General features: G+C 27.2%; 1 protein-coding gene across 2 annotated transcripts; it reads left to right on the top strand.

Annotated features, from left to right (window-relative positions):
• Positions 1–5,097: 5,097 nt before the first annotated feature.
• On the top strand, positions 5,098–24,704 carry LOC100198654 (sodium- and chloride-dependent GABA transporter 1). 2 transcript variants are annotated; one of them, XM_065819124.1, is made up of 11 exons: positions 5,098–5,181; positions 5,457–5,613; positions 6,165–6,331; positions 7,033–7,199; positions 7,338–7,505; positions 9,228–9,559; positions 11,574–11,812; positions 18,830–18,954; positions 19,054–19,295; positions 23,866–24,122; positions 24,252–24,704. In XM_065819124.1, exons 3-11 carry the CDS (start codon positions 6,183–6,185, stop codon positions 24,451–24,453), a joined length of 1,881 nt encoding a protein of 626 aa, XP_065675196.1. In that variant the 5' UTR covers positions 5,098–5,181; positions 5,457–5,613; positions 6,165–6,182; the 3' UTR covers positions 24,454–24,704. The 2 variants fall into 2 exon arrangements, 1 of the variants encoding a protein (XP_065675196.1); XR_010644029.1 differs by lacking the exon at positions 5,098–5,181 and adding an exon at positions 22,332–22,462.
• Positions 24,705–24,720: the final 16 nt, after the last annotated feature.

Here is a 24,720-nt window from a genome sequence, read left to right as displayed (position 1 = left end):
ACTACAGCGGTGGCCAAAAATTATAGACCACTCTTTTTTTTTTCAAAATTTATTTTTAACCTTAGTATAATTTTATTTTGGAAAAAGGTATCAAAATAAGAAAAACATTTTTAGAAAGAATTTTTATTGTATTTTATATTTATTATAAAAGAATTCATAATTTTTTTACAAAATAATGTTAAAAAATTAAAAAACTGACTAGTAAAAAATATAAATGGGAAAAAAAATTGGACAAAATTTTAAGACCAGTTTCAAAAATATTTCAAAAAGCAATAAAAAAATAATTTAGAAACGCGTTGTTCCTTCATTTGTTTTCAAGCACTCTTGTCCTCGTTCTGGCATTGAATTTATTAAAGTTTTGATTACTTCATCAGGCACATTTTTCAAATGATGAGAGATAAAAGATTTCAAATCTTCCAAATTGTAAAGTTGTTCTTTACCAAGCTTGTGATCAAGCCACGACCATAAATTCTCTATTGGATTCAAGTCTGGACTATTGGCAGGCCATGGAAGCACTTGAATTTTATTAGAATAGAACCAATCGTTAACAACATGCACTTTATGACACGGCGCATTATCTTGCTGGAAAATAAATCCATCTTGCAACTGCCATAAATCAATGCTAGGAATAAACGAGTTTTCCAAAATTTCGATGTACCTTTCTTTGTTGAGTCTACCATCGAATAAATGAAAAACGCCAACTCCACAGGCACTCATACAGGCCCAAATGCCTATTGAACCACTTCCTTGTTTTGTTCGTTTCAAAATGCATGATTCATCGAACCGTTTGCTTGGAAGTCTACGCAACATTACGCAACCTTTTCTGTTGTCTACCTCAACTTTCATTTCATCAATAAAGACGACACGGCTCCACTAATTTGTTGGCCAATTTTTATGTAGTTTGCACCACTTTTTCCTGACAAATTTTTGTTTTTTATTTAAGCGTGGTTTTTTTGCGCAGCACGCTATAAATAATTTAAATTGTGGAGGACCTTTCGCACAGTTCTAGGGCTTGCTTACAGACCATTTGACAGTGTCCATTTCGTAGATAAGTCTGTAGATGATGCTTGTCTGTTTTCTTTCATTAATCTCACTAACGAGCGAACATCACGGTCATTTGAAATTTTATTGCGTCCAGTCCTATGACAATCATTAATTGACCGGGTCACTTTGTATCGTTGAATTATGTTAATAATGCAAGAGTGAGACCTTCCGAGCTTTTTTGCTATTTGTCTGATGCTATAGCCTTCTTCTTTTAATACAAGAGCCGCGTATCTTTCTTTTCTTCGATCTTTGCACGCATTTTTTGCAATATTTTTATATCCTTGTTGCAATTCAAAAAATAAATGTTTATTTGATATCGAAACTCAGGTTTCGATATTTAATTTTATAGCCAACGTAGTAAGCAATTAAGACAGTTAAAAAAAATAACATTTTTAATAAGTGCAAATTAAAGATTTGAATATGGTCGTTAAATTTTGTCCAATTTATTTAAAGAAGATTTATAAGTACTCATCAGTTTTTTAATAAGTTAAACGCTATTAAATTAGAATTAGATTAAAAAAATTATACCACTTTAATCCGTTTGTTTTAATTAACAAGATATTAAAAAAAAAAAATTTAATATGTCAATTAGAATCTTCTTAATTTTAATTTAAAGATTAAGAAACCAACTAAAAAATGAGTGGTCTTTAATTTTTGGCCACCGCTGTATATCTCCTTATAATTTAAATTTTTTTGAAGAAGTCCTTTAAACGTCTTTGAGACAACTTATTTCTAAGGTAATAAGGACGTCTAAAGTAGGTTTTAGGGACGTCAATAGGACGTCTAAATATGGAAGTTCTGATAATGTTAAGACATTATGTATAATCTAGACGACACTAGGACATTCTAATTTGGTCTAAGACGTCGCGACCTAGATAAGACGTCCGTAAGACGTCTGATTGACGTCTGTACCCGCTGGGATGTTACTATTTTTATTTGTAATAAAATGATTTTTATTATTTATCTAAATAAATAATAACAGTTACATACAATCATTGTTGCAAACAGAGACAGTATCAGTTTGTTCAGTTCGTATTTTATACTTCTTTTGTGTGTGGATTTTTTCAGATTTTTTTTTTTCAGGTTATTTCCTAACAACTGCCATTTCTTTGGTGATTTTAGCAGAAATTTTCAATATGTCCTCTCTTCAATATGTCATCACAAGAAAAGACTCAGATTACCGTCTAAAGATTAGAAAGACTCAGATTACCGTCTAAATTAAGAATTATTGTGCGCGGACCGCCTCTGAATATCTCTGGTTTAACATTGAGGAGCAAAATTTTTTGTATGCTAATGCAAAAGCAACTAGTTGTCTGTCTTAATACCATGTGTGACGTTTTAAGCGTTTTGTTAGAGCTTTTCCCAGATCTTATACTTCCTGGAGCATATTAACCCTCCCCCCACCCCCTTTCCTAATTTTTAAGAAATTTAAAATACTCACAATTTATACTTATATACTATTTATCCTGCTTTAAAATTTCGAAAAAATTGTGAGTCTTCGTATCTCTCAAAAGTCTCAATGTGTATTGCAATAGTATTAATATCCAATGACAATGAGAGATAATAATTTTAGTTTATTGGCATCGAAAAAACTAGTACATTACAATTTTTTTAAATATCGGCATCGCAATCGCTATCAGCATGTGGCGATAGCCAAACCCTTTAACTATTAGATCTAATCAAATAATAATTTAAAAAAAATTTTTCAATTTAATTTTCAATTTAACCGTGTATAAATTACACGATTATATATTTATGTCCATTATATAATTTCTTTTGGTGTAACTTTTAACTGGTGTTCTTTTTGTATTTAATTTCAAACTGCAATTCAATCTGTTGTGTATTTTTAATCCAATAATTTTATTTTTATAGGTTTAAAAGTAGATTAATATCAAATTATTTGTCTGGAAAATTTAAAGCTAAGTATTATTATTAGACTTAGATACTCAGCATGAAAGTTTTTCACAGTTGTCAGAAAAAAAGCAAAACCGTGCACAGACTGTGTACTTCGTTATGGGTCTTTGAGCACAGTTATATGCAAAAGGTTGCTTTGTGATTCATTTCGACGTTGAAAAAAACTTTGAGAAAGTTAATTTTGAATCAAAAAAATAAGATTTTTTTTATCTTAAAACTTTGTTTGAAAATTTTAGAAGCTTCTTTATCTGCACTTTTCTTTGTTTTCATGTTAAGTTTATCGAAATTTTCATGCAATCATAATAATTATTTTGAAAATCCAGCAAATTTTTTTGTTTTTGTCTGAATTTTGAAGATGTTTCTCATTGTATGGCGCTAAGTTGAATAAATATTAAATTAACGCTCATTATATCTTAATGCAACAAGAAAACAGTTTAAATATGCGCATCTTAAATTTTAATGTTACGTTTACAGATGCAGATAGTTTTCTTTTCCGTTCCGTTCCGCAGAAAATTTTTGTAAAAGGAAATCCGCCTTAAGGTAAACCATAAAGATTCGTAATTTGTGTCTAACTGTTTATAACAATTATAATAGATCAATTGTTCCAAAAAATACATAACTCTTTATAATATTATACTTTACAATTTTATTTGTAAAAATATTTCAGAAATGTTTAAGAAGATAACTAAGGTGAATTGCTCATTCATTTGATTCACTCCATAAATGATATAATGATTTGGTTAAGTAAAAGGATTAATGTTTGAAAAAAATTGGCAAAATCAACTTATAAAAAATATACCTAACCTTTTACCCAAAAGAAGGGTAATAATTCATAACTGACATTTGTTTAACAAATTAATTGCTTTATAGACTCTTAGATTTTTTAAATCATTATTATGTCAGTTGTCTAGTCCAAATTAGTATTATAAACTAATTATGCTGTCATAAGTATTATAAAAACTAATTACGCTGTGAAAACTATTATAATAAACTATAAGGTCAAAACTATTATAATAAACTAATTATGCCGTTAAACTTAGTTTGTTAATTTAGTTTTGTGACCAAACTTTCTCTGTTAAAAGTTTTAAAATAACATAAAAGTTTAAAATTACTATATTGAATTAATAAAATATGTTCAAAGTTGTTTTTAACAAAGCTCATATAAACTTAGTTGTTTATAAAGTACGAATGCAAAAAAATTAAAAATCCTTTTTCGCTGTATAAGGTTTAATATGCAGCGGAAAGGGGTTTTTAATTTTTTTAATCCCGAGATCTTTTAATAATTCGGTCAGTTTTGTTTAATATTTTCATTGCGACGTTTTTTAAAATGTGGTCAAACGTTTTATAATATGACGATGCGATGCAAGGGCAACATATTTAAAAATAAAAACATTTATTCTCTCAAAACTCCTTAATATTTTAATTCTTGGAATCTTATTTAAACTATTTATTATTTAATAAGTTTTCAGGATATTGTCATTAAAGTTATTTAAAAAAAAAAATCAATACTCAAAAAAAGTATTTATAATTCAGATAACGAACTTCATTACTCTGTTATGTAAAATATTATTACCTTGGAATGAAAGAGCTAAACTAAATTTTATGTTAGAAATAAAATACCAAAATTAAATAGGGTATAAAATACAGACGTTCGTATGCTTGTTTCAAAATGCACGAATGCTTGCTTCAAAATATAAGTTGAATCAAAATGTTCAAAAAATATGAAATAATACAATTTAGCATAAATGTTTTCAGCGACGTTTCATGAGCAAAACAAATATTTAATTTAACAACCATTGAGTGGAGAGGTTATCTAATTTATTTTTACGTAAAATTTAAGAAAAAAAAAAGTTTTATGTACTAAGGAATATCCGCTATTCTATTTACTTTAGAATATCCGTCAACATTTTATCACGATGAAAATATCTGCCAATCTATTAACGCGATTAATGATTTGAGGTAGTAGATAACAAGTGTCGCAATACGGTCTTGTTATTGTTTTCATTATTATTAAGGGCACAATGATTTGTTTTTACTTTGTTGTGTTAGAATTATAAAACATTTTTTGTAAATTCATTAAAAAAATTGATTTTTAATTTTGTATCAATTTACGTCAATTAACATTAATTAATTTTAAGCTAATATCAAACGTCAGTTTCAGCTAATCTCAGTTAACTTCAGCTAATATCAAACGTCAAGAACTTAAAGCGGTCCCACGCTACGGTAAATATAGTATTTATATTAAAAATAAGTTAGTTTCATTACTTAAAATCAGTACTCACATTGAAATATCCATATAAACACGTGAGCGCAAGTATAATTGTTCACTTGACAACGTTGTATTAGTACAATACACTTATGCTTACGTGCATAATTAAAAGATTAATCGCAACTTGAGAATTTTTTATTAAAATATTGAAAGAAATATTGTCATAAGTAATAATTACTTAAAGTTGAATATTCTTTTAATTAATTTTAACTTTTTTTCAATATTATAGGCTATTAATAACAAAAACTACCATCATAGCAAATAATGAGAGAGCTTTGGAAGATTTCTGATTTTCTCCCAACATTTAAGATTGGGAACGCGATATACTACTGCACTTTGTAACAAAAAACTACTGTCTATTACATTATAATATAAACATATTTAAGGTATAATATATTATAGCAATTTTATAGCTAATTATAGCATTTTTATAACTAATAGTCATGTAAATCAATCTATTTAAACAAACAGCATTAAAAAAAGAATTTGTAAAAGGTCATACAAGTTTTTCATGACAGTGTGATCATTCAATTATGCATGATCAAGCTGACACACCAAAATTAACATTTCAACACAAAATGGTGATGTTAGAAATAATTTATGTTATTAAAAGTTCTTAATTGAAACACTGTAAATTTTTTATCGAGTGATTCATGTCGGTTTTATTAAACTTCTTCTAGTAGAAACTTAAACTTGATTATACTTTCCTATGTCATTCCTTCCTAGACTCCTTAACAAAGTTACCTACATTGATGGTTTTAAAATTTTCTTGAATAAAGTTAACAAAGATTTATAAAGAAGCAAAATTAATAAAAGATGATGATCTTAATCGAAATTTTGTTTTATTAGTTATTTTATGTTTGTTTTTGTTTTTGAAAAAATTTTATTGACTTTATTAAGCTTTCTCTTGATTTTTTTTCTTATGAAATCTTTAAAGGAAACAAAAAAGGCAACCATGAGAAATAGTATGGAAAGTGTCCTGCAACCTCTAGATGAAAAGAGTCCACGTCCTGATGATAAACAAGAGAGAGAAACATGGGGAAACAAAATTGAATTTATTTTGACTTGTGTTGGATATTGCGTTGGTTTGGGTAATGTTTGGAGGTAACTTATATATATATATATATATATATATATATATATATATATATATATATATATATATATATATATATATATATATATATATATATATATATATATATATATATATATATATGCATATATATATATGCATATATATATATATATACATATATATATATATATATATATATATATATATATATATATATATATATATATATATATATATATATATATATATATATATATATATATATATGCATATATATATATAAAATACATACGCATGCAAACAAGCTCGCACGCACACGCAGATATATTACTGCGTTTTAAGTTTGCATCGCGCTATTCGAGTACTGACTTCATAATCAAAGCCCTTTATTTTAATACTCGTTAAGACTAAAAATTAAAAAGTTAGGAAGAAAGATCTCTGAAAAACTTCATCAATAAATGAGGAAGTTTTTCAGAGATTATATTCCGCGGTGCTCCGTGACTAGACCATCACTTCGAGAATATTTTTTAGAATATCATATTTTGTAACATATTGTATATACAAAATTAAAATATTTTGAGAACTTTAAAAGGAAAAAACGCTGTACTTAGGTATGAATAATTAGAGTTAATTAGTTAGGTATGATTAGTAAGATTTAACTCTAATGAACCATAAATATAAGTTTAATTAGTGAAAAAAATACATAATTGTAACAAAATATTTTTAGATTTCCGTATCTTGTGTTTAATAATGGCGGAGGAGCATTTCTTATACCATATTTTATCATGCTGTTTGTATGCGGAATGCCTTTGTTTCTAATGGAACTTGCTATGGGGCAATACTTTAGTAATGGTCCAGTTAGTACTTGGAATATTGTATGTCCAATTGCCAAAGGTAACTAAATAAAATAAAAAAACAAAATATATACTGTTTGTTTAAAGAAAATCCAAAAATCAGAAAATTAAACAAACATAGTCTAGCAGAAATGGTTTTCAAAGTTATTTGTATATTTACTTGTTTATTTTTATACAGGTGTAGGCTTTGCAATGATTGCAGTGGCTTTTCTTTGTACAGTGTACTATAATGTAGTAATTGCATGGGTGATATACTATATATACGCTTCAATTGGTAGAGTTGTTCCATGGAAATACTGTTCTAATAAATGGAATACAGAAAACTGTTACGATGGAACAAATAAAAGTATATATTTATTTGTTTAAAGATTTATACATATAAGTACATATTTATGTGCGTGCTTCCGGGTGTGTGTAAGTATGTGTGCGCGTGTGTGGGTGTTTGTAGAGTGCAGAATATTGTTTTTGATGAAATAAATCAGAGTTATAATTGCAGCCGTGGCGCATTAGTTAGAGTTCTGGCTCAGAATCAAGTGGTCCGAGGTTCAACGCCTGCACTAGCCCAATAAACGACATTGGTGATGTTGAAGGAGGCGTGAACTTCCTAGTTAAATGCACTACAGTGGTGTTCTGTTATAAGACCGTAGAGAATTCTAGGAGTACTTTAATAGCCACCAAAAAAAAAACACACAAAAAAAACAGCTTTTTTTCCAGTTTTTAAAAAGAGATATAAACCAACCTGATCTACGTTAATTTTTCAATGTAAAAGCTCATACATCGACCTTTCAACCAATGTAAAAACTCCTACATCAATCGTATCAACCTTTTTAATATAAAATAACCAATTACTCTACAGTGATTGTGACATTTGATAGACCAGCGAAACCTTTTAATTTGCTATGAAATTACCAATCGAAGTAAATCGTGTTAAAAAATAACCCCGAAATGTGAAAAAAGTAAGAAAAAAAATACATGTTTGACACAGTCAAAAGCACTAAAGGTATCATTAAGTAACTGTACCAAGTTGTTAAATAAGCTTATGTGTATGTTAAGAGCATACACCTAACGTTAACCAATATATTTTGATTGATTTCAAGTTCAAGGAAAAAAAATATACAATATTGGGGTGAATTGAGACAGTATGGGTTGTTCTCGGTTTTGCCCAGAACTCAGGAAAGAAGAGAAAATTGTATCTTGGCCAAGTTCATCAAGTTTTGTACTCAGAAGAATGACTTAGAACATTTCTGTGACTTGAAAAATACAAAGATAAGCCTCACTTTGTTTTTCCTTAAGTTGAGGATAAATCACTGATCAGTTAAAACAATAGGATGCGCTAACCAACCAACTTTGAAACCAAAATGCTTTGAAGCTCAATGTAGATTCTAGAAAATGGTGACGATTCCCAAATTTTATTTCCATTGACAGTGGTGCCTGTACTAACTTTATTTAGTATTAAGAATATACTACACTTAATTATTATTTTAGATTCAAATAATAATGAATTAAATAAATGGTGCTCATTTTTGTACTTTGTAATTAAATTTGTATGACGACATTTGTTGTTAATTTATGCTTATCATGTCCCACTGTGTCTCACTGTTTTAAATAGTCATACTATGTAATTTATATTACACATTATATATATTTTTGATGTTCAGACTTTTAATAACTGTTGTAATAAAAACTTTAGCAGCTTTATTATTATTTTATTGTAAATGAAGGATTCGTTCAATTATGTGCGTTTGGTGTTTCTATTCACCCCACATGCGGCACATGGAGAATTTGCAGAAAGCAAAAAATCACTCACCAATCACAAAAATATTATTATTATTTTTAACATATTTATATATATATAAATATATATATAAATATATATATATATATATATATATATATATATATATATATATATATATATATATATATATATATATATATATATATATATATATATACATATATATACATATATATATGAGAGAGAGAGGGAGATAAAGAGAGAGATAATTAGTTTTAAAGATTTTTTTAAATGTATAAACTAATAATTATAAACAAGTTTAATTTACAGGCAGACTTGATTTCAAACAGAATTGTTCAACTTATGAATTAAACATCACAAACTCACTTATAAATGCAAAACCTTTGTTAAACGCAGCAACGACGCTGGCGGTAAGGAAAAATCTGCAAATGAATGAGACGAATTTAAACTCTACCGTATGCAGTAATATAAGTTTTTATTTCTCATCACCAAGTCAAGAATTTTGGGAAAGAAAGGTTTTAAACATCAGCGGAAACCTTAGTGATAGCGGAACTATTCGTTATGATTTGCTTGTGTGTTTAATCATAGCGTGGACTCTTGTTTTTTTTTGTCTTATAAAAGGGATAAAATCCACAGGAAAAGTAAGCAATAGTTTAGTAATTAAGTTAATTGAACTTTTTTATTTAATATAATAACTTTATTGCATTGTTTGCATTTATCTTAAAATTAGTATTTACAAAAAACAGAATGCTACATCTAATAATAGCGAATACAAAAAGTTCTTGCACTTAAAAGAAAGAAAAAAACTAATTTCGTTGCAATTGTTAAAAAAATAACCACATTATCTGAAATATTAAGGAACAAAATCATTCAATCACTTAGTCTTTAGTCATTTTTGAGGGAATTTAGCTTTCGTTAATACTAAATGATGAATTTCTGAATGAACGGCATGTGATGATGCTAGTTAAATAATATATGCTTAAACTCGGATAAACCAGCGTTTTAAAATCCCTTTACAATTTTTCTGAGTGCAGATTATTATCTATTTAAGTTTATTTTGAAGTTCATTTGAAGACATTCTTTTAATAAATTTCAACAGTCTGAATAAGACTAAAATAGTATTTTTGCGCAAAAATCTTTGCCAATAATAAACACTCAAACTTATTGGTTATAAATATTTTGAATAATGTTTTGAGAAATATGTTAACTTGACGTGATTTTAATCAAAAAGTCATTGCTATATATGTTACATGCGTACGATTCTTATTTAAAACTCAAATGTAAGTAACTAAATTTGAATGGAATGAGGAATACTAAGCTTTTGAAAAATATGCTTATCGTGTGAGTTGCAAATGATAAATAATAAGATATAATTACTATTAATAAAATTATATAATCATATTTTTTCTTTTGTTAGGAAAATAATTAGTTGATTTAATGATCACCAGAATTAAACATTTTCCAAGGTTTTTCAAGATACAATATGTTATTGTATTAATATCAGCTTCTTTAAGTTATTTAAAGCAGAGGCATTTGCCTCCCCCCCCCCCCCCTATTAGTTTTTCAAATAAATAATTTTGAAGTTAGTTTTTAGAAAAAACCAAACAATTTAAAATTAAGATATAGAAGAGAAAAAAGGATAAAAAAGACCTAATTTGTATCCGTAATTTTGGCATAAGTTCCTTTGACAAAAGTTTTGAACTACCACTATTTGACCTATTGCCCTCCCCCCACCACCACTTCAGGGGCGGATTAAGACTTGTCGGGCCGAGGGGCTTTTTTTTGGAGAAAAATGGCTCAAAAAGAAATAGAAAAGGTTGTTAATTCAGTACTGTCCCTCCAATATAATTTCTGTTCCTACGGGCCTGTAAACTACTTAAAAACCAAAGTTGTAAATCTGATAATGTTGTTAGTTAAAATGAGTGTATGAAATTTTTAATTAATATATTGTTTTTAAACTTTGAAGCTTCATTTCTCAATTATATTTTTTTGTCTGACTGCGAACAGCAAATCATTCATATCTTTTTAACCAGATATGCAATTAACTTCAAATTTTCAGGGTTGTTTCTTTAAAGAACTGCAATACCTTATTAGAACTAACCTTAAACTTGTTTCCATTTGAATATATTTATATTTTACCAAAGGTTTTTGCATCGAGAAAATAAAGTTTTCTTTTTTATTGATTTTTCTGCATTTAATACTGAATCATCAAAAAAAAAAGGTAAATAGATTTTTATTTCAGCATTTTAAATTAAAATAAGCATTATTTAGCCTTGCTACTAATTTTGGTATGTAGAAAAAGAAATCAAAATTTTTTTTTTTTACCATATAACTACCTGAAATATGTATATTAAATTTAATTACGTTAAAAATATTAAATTTTTATTTTAATGACTTTTAGATATTCTGATTTATTTTAGAGCTAATTTTAAGTAATTAAGTAATACAAAATGAGCCAAAAATTTCATATGAATTTTGAATTCCTTTTTATATACTTTTTTTTTTACCTTTCCTTTATATCATAAATATTCTTTTTACCATTTCTTTATATCGTAACTTGAACTCTGTTGCTCAATAACACATATTTTTTATCGGATTTTTAATATTTTAACAAAATGAAAAAAATACTAAAAAAATCTTTTTTTTACCTTTTAGGTTGTTTATATTACTGCTACGTTACCGTATGTGTTACTTTCCGTCCTCATGATTAGAGGTGCATTTTTAGAAGGTGCGGGAACGGGCATTGCGTATTACCTAAAACCAAATTTTTCGATACTTGGAAAAATTAATGCTTGGGTGGAAGCAGCTACGCAAATTTTTTATTCTCTTGGCATTGGTTTTGGTTCTTTGATTGCATTTGGAAGTTACAACAAGTTTAACAATAATGTTGTCAGGTATGGTTTTTAATCGTTTTAAATCAGCACAATTAAGTAAGCACCTTCGTCCACTTGGAAGTTTGGTTTAACAATTTTATAATTAAAATTAACTATAATATTGTCAGGTATTGTTTTAATCGTTTATAATCAACACAATTAAGTAAGTACCTGCGCCACCTTTCCTTTCAAAAGATTGGTTCTACACAATATTATAAAGCAATTTTTTTGCTGTTTTTACAAAAAAAAAATTTAAACTTTATTAACGTATTTTTACTAAATGAATTTATTTTATAGCATTTTGTACCGCTTTTATAAAACAAATAAAAACTTTTTTTGTTTCGTGTCGATTTTTACAAAACAAAAGTTATTTTATCGTGTTTTACCGTTCTATACTAAACAAAACAATTTTTATTTTGTAAAAATTGATAAATAATGATTATCTTTTTTAAATTTAAAACAAGCAGATAAAAAATAAACTTTCTGGGCGTTTTAGTGGTTTTTAAAATAAAAAATAATTTTCAATCACGTCTGAGCCAACTATTTTTGTGGAATTACTAAACCAAGGTTACTTTGTCTGGTGTAAACTGGGTTGAATGTAAAAGTTTCAGCAAATGTAAATATTGAATGTAAAAGTTCAATGAATGTAAAAGTTTCAAGCAAAATTAAGTTAACTGAAGGATCCACAAGCGACATCAGGGACCATTTCAGCATAAAGAATCTCATGACTACGTTTAGATTATAACATCTTTGGCTAATCTTGAGCTCCAAAGGGCCGAAGAACTTAAATAAATAAAAGAGTACGATATCCAACTACATAATGCATATGGTGAGTATTATAAAACAAACTTTTTTTTCTTAAAACTATGCTTTTCCTTATAAATTAAATTTATTTGTAGAATATTGATTTTTATTTAGTTTATCAAACGCAACTTGCATCACAAAAAAGTCTTTTTTAAAAGTGCTTTTATGGCAACTGTGTTGAAAATTACTTTTTCTATCAATAACTCCGATAGAGACAGACATGGTTATCATGTCTCATATTGCTAGCATAGGCGTCCACAGGATTTTTTGATATTTCAAATATGATACTTTCACGCATTGTAAAAACTCCAAACTTAAGTAGTATATGCATATGCCAAATGAAAACGCTTTGCAAAAAACCGCGTTGTAGAGGCCTATGAACAAAATACTTGAAAATGTTTGCCCCTTTTCGAGCCCAAACGTGAGGGCAATAATGTAGTAAAATTTTCAACTTTACTATCTTGTATTAAATTTAAACTCATCGACAGGTTAAAAATTTTATTCAAACGTGTTATAAATTACAAAAGTTATATCAAAACATTATAATATACCTCCAATCAAAAGTGGGTTGTTTGAGTATGGGGGTCAATCGTTTCAGGGTAATTTTGTTCTCGGGCCTCCATAATTGCAATTTTTTGCAAAAAATTTGTTTGGCATAGGCAAGAACATAGTTTAGTTTGGAATTTGCACTATGCGTAAAAGTGACATATCTGAAATATCAAAAAAATTCTGTGGCGCCCATGATTGCCAGGTCTAGCAGTTCATTTATTTTAGTATATAAATGCAAGAATCATTCTTGGTGGAGCATATAAAATATAAAATGTATGTGTAGAATTTCGTTACTAATATTTAAAGAAATCTATTCACTAAATATCCACAAAAGAAATCCAGCCATTAGTAAGTGGCTTTACTGATGTTAGTTCTAAAAACAACGAAAATTATGTCTGAATGTATTTCCTTCGAAATTGAACCAGTGCTACGTCACAACTATGCTTTTTAAATCTGAAAATTTTCACAAAGCCACCCAATTCAAAACCTGATAATTATTGCAAAATTCTAATTTTTATCTTAAAGTCAAATAACTATTGAAAAAACTTATTATTTTTATTAAAAAGTTATTATTTTTTTTTTTTTGATTTCAGTATATATGTTTAGAAAATACGGCATCTTTAACAGGAGAGTTATCAAAATTGGCGGAAGAATTTTTGATTAGTGAAAGAGAAACACAGGTTGAAGTGCCAGCTAGTGTGGCTGAGTATAATGATGTGCACAGTTTAGGGGTTGGGAAGAAAAATAATGACAGCAAAGCTAACCAAAATTTTGGAAAAATTGAAAGGGAATCTATTTATTTTCATGCTGCACCTTGTGTTAAAGAAAAGCACAAAACTGATGTGCTAAAAATGGTGGAAGAAAGGTTTACTTTTTCACAGCTTAGTTGACAAAGAATGTCTTTTGCATTTCAGCTGCATCAAAATGTTGTGAAATTTGATTGTTCGTTCAGTGTCAGCTAAATATTTTAAATAGAAGTATTGCTAATAACAATGAATGCAATCTTTCTACTTACCAGCCATGGCTAAGAACCAAGATGTTTAAGGGTTGATGCCAAGTCTGACCAAACAAGCGACATTAGTAAGGAAGAAGCTGTAAAATTCCAAGTTAAATACTCTTTCACATTAATAGTAAAAAAAAACCTAGTCAGCAAACTGTTTGACCTTGATCAAAGTCAATTATGACTTGGTCTATTAATACTGAAAGAATTCTCGATTCCAGATACCAATAACAGTGAGAATACTTTCCAACACAAGATTTGTCACAAACTTCAGTCAAAAATCGAAAAGCTTCAAAAAGAAAAATCAAAAAGTCTTCTTTAAAGTTGAATAAATTTGAAGTTAGAGATATGTTTTAAAGTATAATTAATTGAGGTCCACTGCATTTAAGTCGAAGTATCATTTTTAAGTCACTTTCCTGTCATAAATTGGAAAATCTAAGTAAGAAAATTGAAAAAAGATTTATAAATATTTGTTGTATAAAGTATCAATAAAAAAAAAAATAATAGTAAACCAGAGTATTCATCAAAATGTTTTTCACTGCCATTATCTTCAAGATCACCGGCATAATCAAGAAAGAAAGCTTTTGAATTGCCATTCATTTCAGTAATTCGACCACTTTTAATTTAAATCCAGCTTCATTAGAATTCCAACTTTATTTCATTTTTTGAATACTCTCAATTTTATTTAACTATAAACAAACTTAAAGGTACTTTTTAAAAGTGATTTTAAAACGCTTAGCTGTTTCTATACGGTACATTAACCTTATAAAGTTATATTTAAAAATTATTTTGTATTTTTTAAGACCCGTGTACAGGGACGATACTAGGTAAAAAATGAGGGGGCTAATCATTAAAAAAAGTTGACTCCATTTAAAAAAAAGTAGTTTGAAAAAAGTCCTCAAAACTAAAAATCTTCCGACTGAAATATGTCAAATGCCGACTAGCCGAAAATATTATGTATAATGTAAAATATGTCTAAGTGGCTATTTTGATTTGAAAATTGGACAAATAGTTCACCAATTATACGCGAGCATATACGGCATATTTGAATCAAAAGTATTAAAAAATATCATATTTTAAAAACAGATCTATATTGAGAAGAACTTTCTATATTAAAACATGTAAACAAACGATTTGTTTGATGGCATCTTTGTGATAATAAAAGCTTTTTAAAGTGCTTGCTTTAGAAAAATAACAATTTACTTAAATTAAAACTTCCTTAATTTTAAATATAAACTAGTTTTAAAGGATTTTAGAAGCCAGTCCTATAGAGTTTTTTATTTGCAATCCGATGGTAATGTTTTTTGATTTATTATGTCGAAAAATGAGGTTATTTAATATTAACTAGAAAAAGTAAAGTTACTTTAGTCAATTAATAAAATAATATTTAATTGTCTACGTCTTTGTTTCCTCATTACAATATAATGTAATAGATGAGTCTTTTTTTTCTTTTTAATTGTTTTCTTGTGAAAATTTGTGTTCACTTCCGTTTTTATTGTTCATGTAGTAATAAAGAAATTTCTATTTTTATTTATTTGAAAAAAATATGTATATAAATCCGATTAATCATATCCTTGTAAAATTAGTTTTAAGAAAAGAAAATACTTTGTATATTTTTTTAAGAAACGAAAATACTTTGTATATTTTTTCGTGTTTTTTTTTTTTTTTTTTTTACAGATTCTTCTAGAATCATAAAATTCCAGTTTTTAAATCAAAAATAAGTTAACTTTCCGCATGCTGACAAAATGTATATGTTTTGCTGACGGCAACACTGTCACTTTTGACAACCATTTTGTAAGATGTCATTTTGTTAATAACTTTGTTGCTGTGCACGTGTTGAGTTTATTAACAGAATTTTAATTAGTTTTTGAAATGTTTTCTTTAAAAAATATAATTAACTCTTTCAGACCCAGCGGTTCCGTTTGGAACCATTAGTATTTTTTGAGCTCTGTCAGTTTGTATTTACTATTTGAGTTACAGGTTTCAAATGATATAATCTTACTCAACGAGATATAGCCAGAAAATGTTGTGTTTTGCGGGTTCCTGTACAAAAAAAAAAAAAAAACCACCAACAATGGAATAACTGGAAAGTTGGAGCAATCTGGAGTCAAAATTTTGAGGAAAACGGTTCAGCATTAACTGCATCATTTTGATTACAGTTCATGACGCCGTCGACGACACCAAAAGAATTTTTTTTCAACTGTTTCAGTTGAAAGAAATTTTTTTGTAATTTAAGTAACTTTTAGTACTTAAATTAAAAAAGTATGTTAAAATAGTAGAATTTGCAACTCGTGTGTGTGAAAATTTGTGGGCTGTCAAACTCACCTTTAAAATTGTGGGTGGCCAAAAACACCATAATTTATTAGGATTTAAAATTTTCAGTAACGTATAAAAGCTTATTTATATATGATATTGCGTATGTAAATAAGTTTTAATTGCTACTTTTTGATTATAGTTGTTGTTTGTTTTATTATTTGTTTATTTTTATTTACTAAGCATTTTATTGAAGACTATTTTAATAGACATAGCTTACTTAATTAATTACATGTATTTAAATAACACCACATGCTAACAGGGGCAATTTTATGGATGCGTGTAGCAAGTTTAACCCACCCACTTCCCCAGAGAAAGCGATTTTTAACTTTTTTAAAGGAATATAATCAGCTAGTCGGCTTTTGACACGTTTCAGTCGGCAGATTTTTAGTTTAAAGGATCGTGTTTTTTTTTTAAGAAAACAGTCAACGCCTAAAGATTAAAGATTGTCTCCCCTCCCCCTCATTTTATTCCTAGAATTACCATTGCATGATAATTTTATAAAAATTATTATAATGACTCATTTAAGTATACACCGATACCTTTATCGGCGATTCTTATATGAGTATCATCTGTTTTAGGCAATATAAATAACAGCATAGTTGTAAATAACTTTATTAACTAATTTGTTTTTTATACTAATGTTACACACCCATGCTGAACAAGAATTTAGTTTGATGAAATGACATAGAGTTGTGCCATGTCTTTTAAGAATTATTAGAACCATACCATATTCAGGTATGATTCTAACAATTCTAAAACAACTTCTTCTTTTAAAAGTACTTTGCATTCTTCAGCTATTGGTTTAAAAAGAAGCTTATTAAGCTTAAGCATCGTTTTAACATTATAACTGAATCGATGTATACAAAAGGTTCCAAGTCATAAAAACTATTTTTAAGTCAGACAACTTTAACTATGTATCACAAGTTTTGATATATATTTTAACAAAACTAATATTTAAAGATGCCAAAAAGCACCCAGATTTTTTTTTTGAACTTATTAAAATAATAATTTTTTCTCGTTGCCTGAAAAATTAGTTTTTATGACTTAAAACGTTTTTGTATACATCGATTCAACTAGTCTCTGGTACATCTGGTATCATTGCTGTAATTAATAATGCTTTCACAGATCTTCACTTAAATTACACTTGTTAATTTTTTAATTAGAAATAAAAGTTGCCAATTTAAAAATTAAGCAACTTTAAAAAAATATAGTTAATATTAAAAAATTTAACATTTAAAAGTCTTCAACAAAGAAAACATCAAGCGGTGTTTGAGCTCTGCTACTAACTCTTTTCTTTTTTGTGTTTTCTTTTTTTGTGTTTTCTTTTTGTGTTTTCTTTTTTGTGTCTTTTTTCTTTTTTGTGTTTTGAATCTTAATTCTTTTGCTAGCTTTTTCATTTTTGTGTAAATTAATTCTAAAATTGATTGTACGTCAAAACTAATGTAAATGCTGTCTACAGAGGCGATTCTAGGAATAAAACAATGGGGGGTGGGGTAGTGGTGGCAAATCCTTTAAAAGTATCGACTACTTTCTTAGAAAAAAATAACCCATAAAACTAAAAATCACCCGACTGAATTGTGTCAAATGTTCAACAAACGGACGTATATGTTCCTAAAAAAACTTACTACAACTAGAAAATCGTATTGTTTGGGAGGAAGAGGGGAGGTATGGCTCCACTCCCCAACACACACACATCCACGCTATAGAAATGCCCCTGGCTGTCTATTATAGCATGTGGGTTTTTAATTAAATGCAATTTAACACCACATACTAAATGTACATCAGATTTGAAAATAAAAACAAATAAAATGAGAATATACGAAGTTAAGAAGTTTGGTTACATATGTAATAAAGCTTGGTTACACATGTGATGAAGTTTGGTTATACATGTGCTAATGATGAATTGCGGTCTGTTTTGTATAAAACTATTGTTTAATGCAATACTTGTATACCTGTTTTTTGTATTTTTTCAATGTAGATTAGATTGATAAAGCTATTTTGATATTCTATTTTTGTTGTTTTAGCATTATTAAATAAAATATATTGTTTATTGTTTGTAAACTTTTTCATATAAAAAATCAATCAAGTTTTATTTCATAAAGAAATAAAACTTGATTGATTTTTTAAAAAAAAACAACAACAACGAAATGTTGTTTTAAATCACTTTTATCGAAAAAAATTTTTTTACTGTTTTATCTTGTCTTGCATCGTACCATTTTGGAAAGCAGGTACTTACAATTAAGCACAAATCTTATTCAAAATTTTTTAAAAGTAAACAATTGAATAAGAAGAAGTTACTTCAAGTAATATAAATATTTCTAAAAACTTTTTTCATAGTAAAAAAAAAAAAAATTTGCTTTTGTTTATAGAGATGCAGTAACTCTTTGTCTTGTTGATGCTTTTACATGTATTTTTTCCGGTATGGTAGTTTTTGCAGTCCTTGGTCATATGTCATATAAATCAAATATACATATTTCTAAAGTAGCTACTTCAGGTTTGTAAAACACTTTTTAATTTTATATTTCTATTTTTGCCATGTATGTATGATTGATAGAACGTTCAAAAAAAATTTTTTTTTTTACACCTTCTATAGGTCCTGGTTTGATTTTCGTCGTTTATCCAGAAGGAATTTCGCAAATGCCGATATCTCAGTTTTGGGGATTTTTGTTTTTCTTTACAATTCTTTCAATAGGGGTGGACACACAATTTGCCATGTTAGAAGCAGTCGTTTCAGGGTTGATTGATGAGTATAAAGTTTTAAAAAAAAGAAAAGCATTGGTCACATTAACATTATGTATTGGAGCTTGTTTATTTGGTGTTTCAATGGTTATGCAGGTATTTGCAATTTTTATTTAAATTTCTATTTCTTTTCATTTTGAATTTTCCTTAACAACTAGTTAAAAATGGATTAGTGACAAAAAGGCGTACACTTTAAGTGTTGTTTATATAATAAAAGTTATATTGTTCTATGAAGCTATATAGTTTCCAAGAGGTAAAATAATATTCAGAAAAGCAGGTAAAATTTTAAAAGTAAAACTATTGTTGTGAAGAGAAGTTCTGTATTAAGCTTCTTTTTTAGTAACTTTGTCAATAGTTTCTTTTGTTTTCCATAATTTTATAGTAAAACATGTTTCGTTGTTCTACTTCCAAAAACTCGCTTTCGAAACAGCAGTAAATTTGTAAAAGCAACTTTGCAAAGGCTTGAAAAAACATTGAAAGTGTCATACCGTGTTTAAATGATGAAATTATTTAGTTGTATAGGTGTGCAGCTGTTTTTCTGGAAAATCTGCATCGTAACAACAATAAGACAATAAAATTTTTAAAAAAGATGTTATATGGAATTAGCTTTTTAATACCATTTTCCAAAAATAAGTACTGAATCAAGTTTCCTCTTTAGCAACTTTGTCAATAGCTTCATTTTCCATAATTCTATAGTAACACGTACACTATTGTATTCTAGGGTGGCAATATGGTTTTTCATTCTGTTACACTTGTACGCCACTATGTAGAAACATTCGAAAACAACATGGATAAAAATAAGCCCCATCGTAAAAAAAATTTGAATAATACGCTCAATACCATATAACGTGGTGGAAATATAATAAAGCTATTAACACCATAAAGGTGTTTAAACACGGGAAAACACAGTGCAAAAAAATTTAGGCTAGTTATGATTCCGGTGTATAACAATTGTTAAACTTGGTATGTTAAACTGTATGTCTATTTCTCTTTTGCAATCACGTGCAAAAGCGCATTTTTTTATTTTTTTTTATTTTTGCAAGATAGTTTGCTGTTTATATAAACTTTTTTATTATTCTTCTATTTCTTGGCTTTGAAAATCCACTTAATTAGCATCTTTAAATCTTTTTTTTGCTTTGCATTCACGTGTTTTACAGAATGTTTGTGTCTTTCAAACTTTCTGACCGGACGTTTATAAAGTTTCACAGTTTTTTTACCCATTTTTTAGTTTCTAAACCATATCCCAAACAAATTTTGCATAACTAACCTTGTTTTGATGCTGAATATTTGTCAAATGAAAATTTGGTGTACCGTTTTGCTTGGGTTTGATGTTCCACGAGATAAGTTTAGGAACTTTCAGGAATCTATTCTTGCGTGATATCTATATATCTATTCTTGCGTGACTTAAAGTTTCTATTATGTTTCATTTATGTCATAAAAAACCTTTTCAGACTTTTCAGTTTCTTTTTCGCTCATTTCAGTTGTAGGATTGATTCAATTTGTTTTTAGTTCATCTATATTTTTAACAATTTTTAAAAATATGTATATGATAGACTTATTTAAAAAAAATACAAGAACATACAGCACCAACCTACGATATACTATATCTTAGGTTGTCGCTGTAGGTTTTGTAGCCGAAAACTTCTTTTTATTATATATGTTGATGCATTCTTATTATGGCAGCTACCAATTAATTTTGCCAGTTGAACAGTCATCTTTATTTCAATAGTCATCTTTATTTTCAATTAATCTTATTTCAATTTTTTTAAAAGGTTTATGTAAAAGTTTACATATAAATATACTTTGCGGAGAAAAGACAAAAAAAAAAAGACTCTTTGATATATGGCCTTTAATTCTTGACCTCTAATAACCTGGTTTAGTTTAATTAGAGATTAAAGACTGATAATTAATTCATATAGTTATTAACTTTTTATTTAATTGCTAATTAATTTTATTTGAATTATATTTAAACTTATTACAATTTATACAGTTTAAATTTTATTTAAATAGTTTTTAAAACTAAATAGTTTAGATAGTTACTTAGTGGGCATTGGATGTAAAAAAGACGTCGTTCACACGTCTTTTGAACATGTTGAACGTCTTTTGAATGTTCAAAAGACGTCCAAAAACTTTAATAAAACTTAAATATACGTATAATAAACTTTAAAGATTATTGGTATATATTCTTAATATATACCAACTAAATGTTTTTAATGTTCTTTGCTTTATTCTCAGATGTAAGATAAATTAAACTCCTATTTCTTTTCAAAATTTATATGCAATAAAGTCTAAAAACAAATATGATCTAAAAAATTTTATTTATAAACATTATTCGCATACAAATTTTGGAAGGTCTCTTATATCATATCGCAGAGCTTTTCTGTGGAACCAAATATTTAAAAAAAAATTTAATTTTTCTTAAAGTTGGAATTTTTCTACTTTTATAAATAAACTGAAAAAAGTTATTTTCTCAATAAATAATGTATTTGAGTTCCTTTGATGTCGTTTCTCTTTTATAAGTGTTGTCTAAATATAATTTAAAACATTTTTTTGTATTTTTTATTGTATTGTTAAACGATGTTATACAATTGAAATACCTAATCTTATTTGTTATGTCGTCGCTGCAAAACAAGACTGTCTAAAGTCCATTTTTTGCTGTTCTGAGAAAAAGGCATTATTTATGTTTTTAGTTCATCACTGGCTTTGATCTTCTTAATTAAACCAAATTGTTTTTAAAATACTTGTAGAATATGTTATTATTTTTCATATAACAAATAAAAAATAAAAAATTTAAGTTTATGAGAAGCAACAATGCAAATGGTCTTAAGATAATCTTAAAACTATATAAAATATGACAAAATTCTACAAATTAAATTGCCGATGCAAAGCAAAAACATCTTAAGTCCGTTTTGGCTGTATTGAGAAATAGACATAAAGTTTTAAATTTAATCACTGCTTTTGATTTTTTTGATTAAATCTACTTGTTTTCAGTTATATATTAAATGTATTAAGGTTTTTATACCAAAAAAGTTTTTTTTGCCAAAAAATAGACTTAGGGTAGTTTTGTTTTGCAGCAACAATGCCTCTTAATTATTTTTTTTAGAAAATAAGATTTTTGAATTTTACTCATAGTTGCAAAAGTTGAATCAATTTTGGTTCCATACTTTGTGAGATGGCTTTTGTGCGCCTAAGGAGTATTTTAAACCAAAAAAGTCAATTTTGCAAAAAATGGACTTGAGATAGCTTTGCTTTGCAGCGACGATGTATGTTTTCTTAAACAATATTTACTTTTTATTTTATATTATTTTTGAAATAATTGATTATTATCATTTTATTGTTAAACCATTCTTGGTGACAGGATCTTATGATCCTTATCTAGTTTCCGTGTTTTCATATACAATGATATTTTACCAGGAAATATTGTTAAAAGAATGATACTTATGTATACATATATGTACATATATATATATATATATATATATATATATATATATATATATATATATATATATATATATATATATATATATATATATATATATATGTAGATATAGATATATACATATATATATGTGTATATATATGAGCGTATATATATATGAGTGTATATATATATATATATATATATATATATATATATATAATAGAAAAAAATATACACACATTATTTGCCTGACTTTCATGTCACTCTCTTCATTTTAATTAGACAAAACAATTTGTGAGTCGAAAGTATGAGTAATAATCTCGATTCGTGATATGTAAGATAAGTATATCACAATATATAATACACAAATGTAGAATTTTATCTTAAGGTACATATCTCTAATGTATGGTTGTAAGTTTTGATTCAAAAAATAACATTGTTTTTTATTTTGAATTATAGCGACTTATGTTTTTATAACTTAAAAATTTTCCGCCGTGAAATACATTGTATTTTGCTTAAATAACTGTAATTCCCCTCAGGTCTTAACAATTATATTTTGGTTATAAAAGTATAAAAGTAAAATAGTATAAAATAATTAGGACAGATCGCCCATAAATTACGCAACGGTAAATTTCACTAATAAAATAAAAAAAAAGATCAAAAGTTTTACTTCGCAGAGCCTTACGTTGAATAAAAAATCAAAATAAGCATTACATTTGTTAAAAATCGCCGCGTATAAGAGCTATAGATCTCTGTTTTTTAAAATAAATTTAGCATTGCGTAATATACCTTACACAGAAACATTGTTTTACGAAATTTTATATAAAAGTGGACCATATTCTAATATTATATTTATAAAGAGCAAAGTGAGAAAAAGTTTTATCAACGGCGTTAATCTTAAGTCTCATTACCCTCTCAATTCGCCCGTGTTGTGAAAAGTTTTTTTGCTGATGATAACGTGAATTATAATGAGATTACTGATGAATACACTTTTTATGGGATTATTGATGAAAGCACTTTCATTGAGTAATGATCAGACTTTTTTAGTTCATCATATAAATGCATATAAATTGTGTTTAGGTAATAATGCGTATAAATTAAGTCTTCTGTATATGAATGCGTTTAACTAAAGCGGACGCATATACTTAAAAATATTAATGCTATTATTAGCAATATTATTATTAGCAATAAAAATTTGATTATTACAAATAAAAGGATTCTTAATATTTTTATATCCCACAGAATGGAATGTATGTTTTTAACATATTCAACTTACAGTCTGGTGGAATATCGCTTCTCTTTTTGGCACTTGTTGAAGTATTAGCGTTAGGTTATGGCTACGGGGCAGATAAATTTGAAAAAAATATAGAAGAAATGATTGGTTATAAGCCTTACCCATGGTGGAAATGGTGCTGGAAGTTTATTTCACCAGTAGTTATATTTTGTATACTTCTGTCTAGCATTTTACAATGGACTGGAATAAAGTATGGCGATTACAAGTAAGTAAACTTTTTTTAAATATTTTTACTAGTGAATTTTACGTTAATGATCGAATGATTGCAAAGAAGATTAAATGACCAAGCTACAATTCATTCTTTTAAAATTTTTGATAACAATTCTAACGTTAGGTATCCATTCTACGGCGAAGTAATTGGATGGTTTTTAGCATTAGCTAGCATGATTTGGATACCAACTGTAGCTATCTACAAGTTATATATGTGTGAAGGAACATTACTTCAAAGATTTAAGAAAGTTTGTAAACCAAAAGTTGATCGTAAATTTGTTTTAGATTTAAAACTGTTTGAAAGCAATAACAACTTTGATGGATGAAAATATATATTTATAAAATACTCAGTTATTCAATATGATGAAAATATTAGCGTGTATTAAAATACTTTATATATATACGTGTGTGTTTGTGAACTAGTACATATCTTAAGACATATAAACTGAGAAAACTGTATGTATATATTACTACTCAGAATTGACTTACCGACAATACTGGTTATTTTCCATTGGAAGGCTTGTTTTATAGCAGACATTGGTATTTTTTAAAAAAGAAAAAAGTTTAAAAATCTTTACCAATTGTTTTTTTTT

This window comes from Hydra vulgaris, chromosome 15 (genome assembly GCF_038396675.1).
Source record: "Hydra vulgaris chromosome 15, alternate assembly HydraT2T_AEP".
Taxonomy (NCBI): Eukaryota; Metazoa; Cnidaria; class Hydrozoa; order Anthoathecata; family Hydridae; genus Hydra; species Hydra vulgaris.
Note: the sequence above shows the minus strand (reverse complement) of the source record. Positions and strands in the feature narration are given on the sequence as shown.

Bases quoted from the DNA above. Each gene is read 5' to 3' on its own strand.
- LOC100198654 (XM_065819124.1), top strand. From the start codon at position 6,183: ATGAGAAATAGTATGGAAAGTGTCCTGCAACCTCTAGATGAAAAGAGT. The intron at 6,332-7,032 runs GTAACTTATATA...AAATATTTTTAG, and splicing joins GGTTTGGGTAATGTTTGGAG to ATTTCCGTATCTTGTGTTTA. The intron at 11,813-18,829 runs GTATGGTTTTTA...TTTTGTTTATAG, and splicing joins TTTAACAATAATGTTGTCAG to AGATGCAGTAACTCTTTGTC.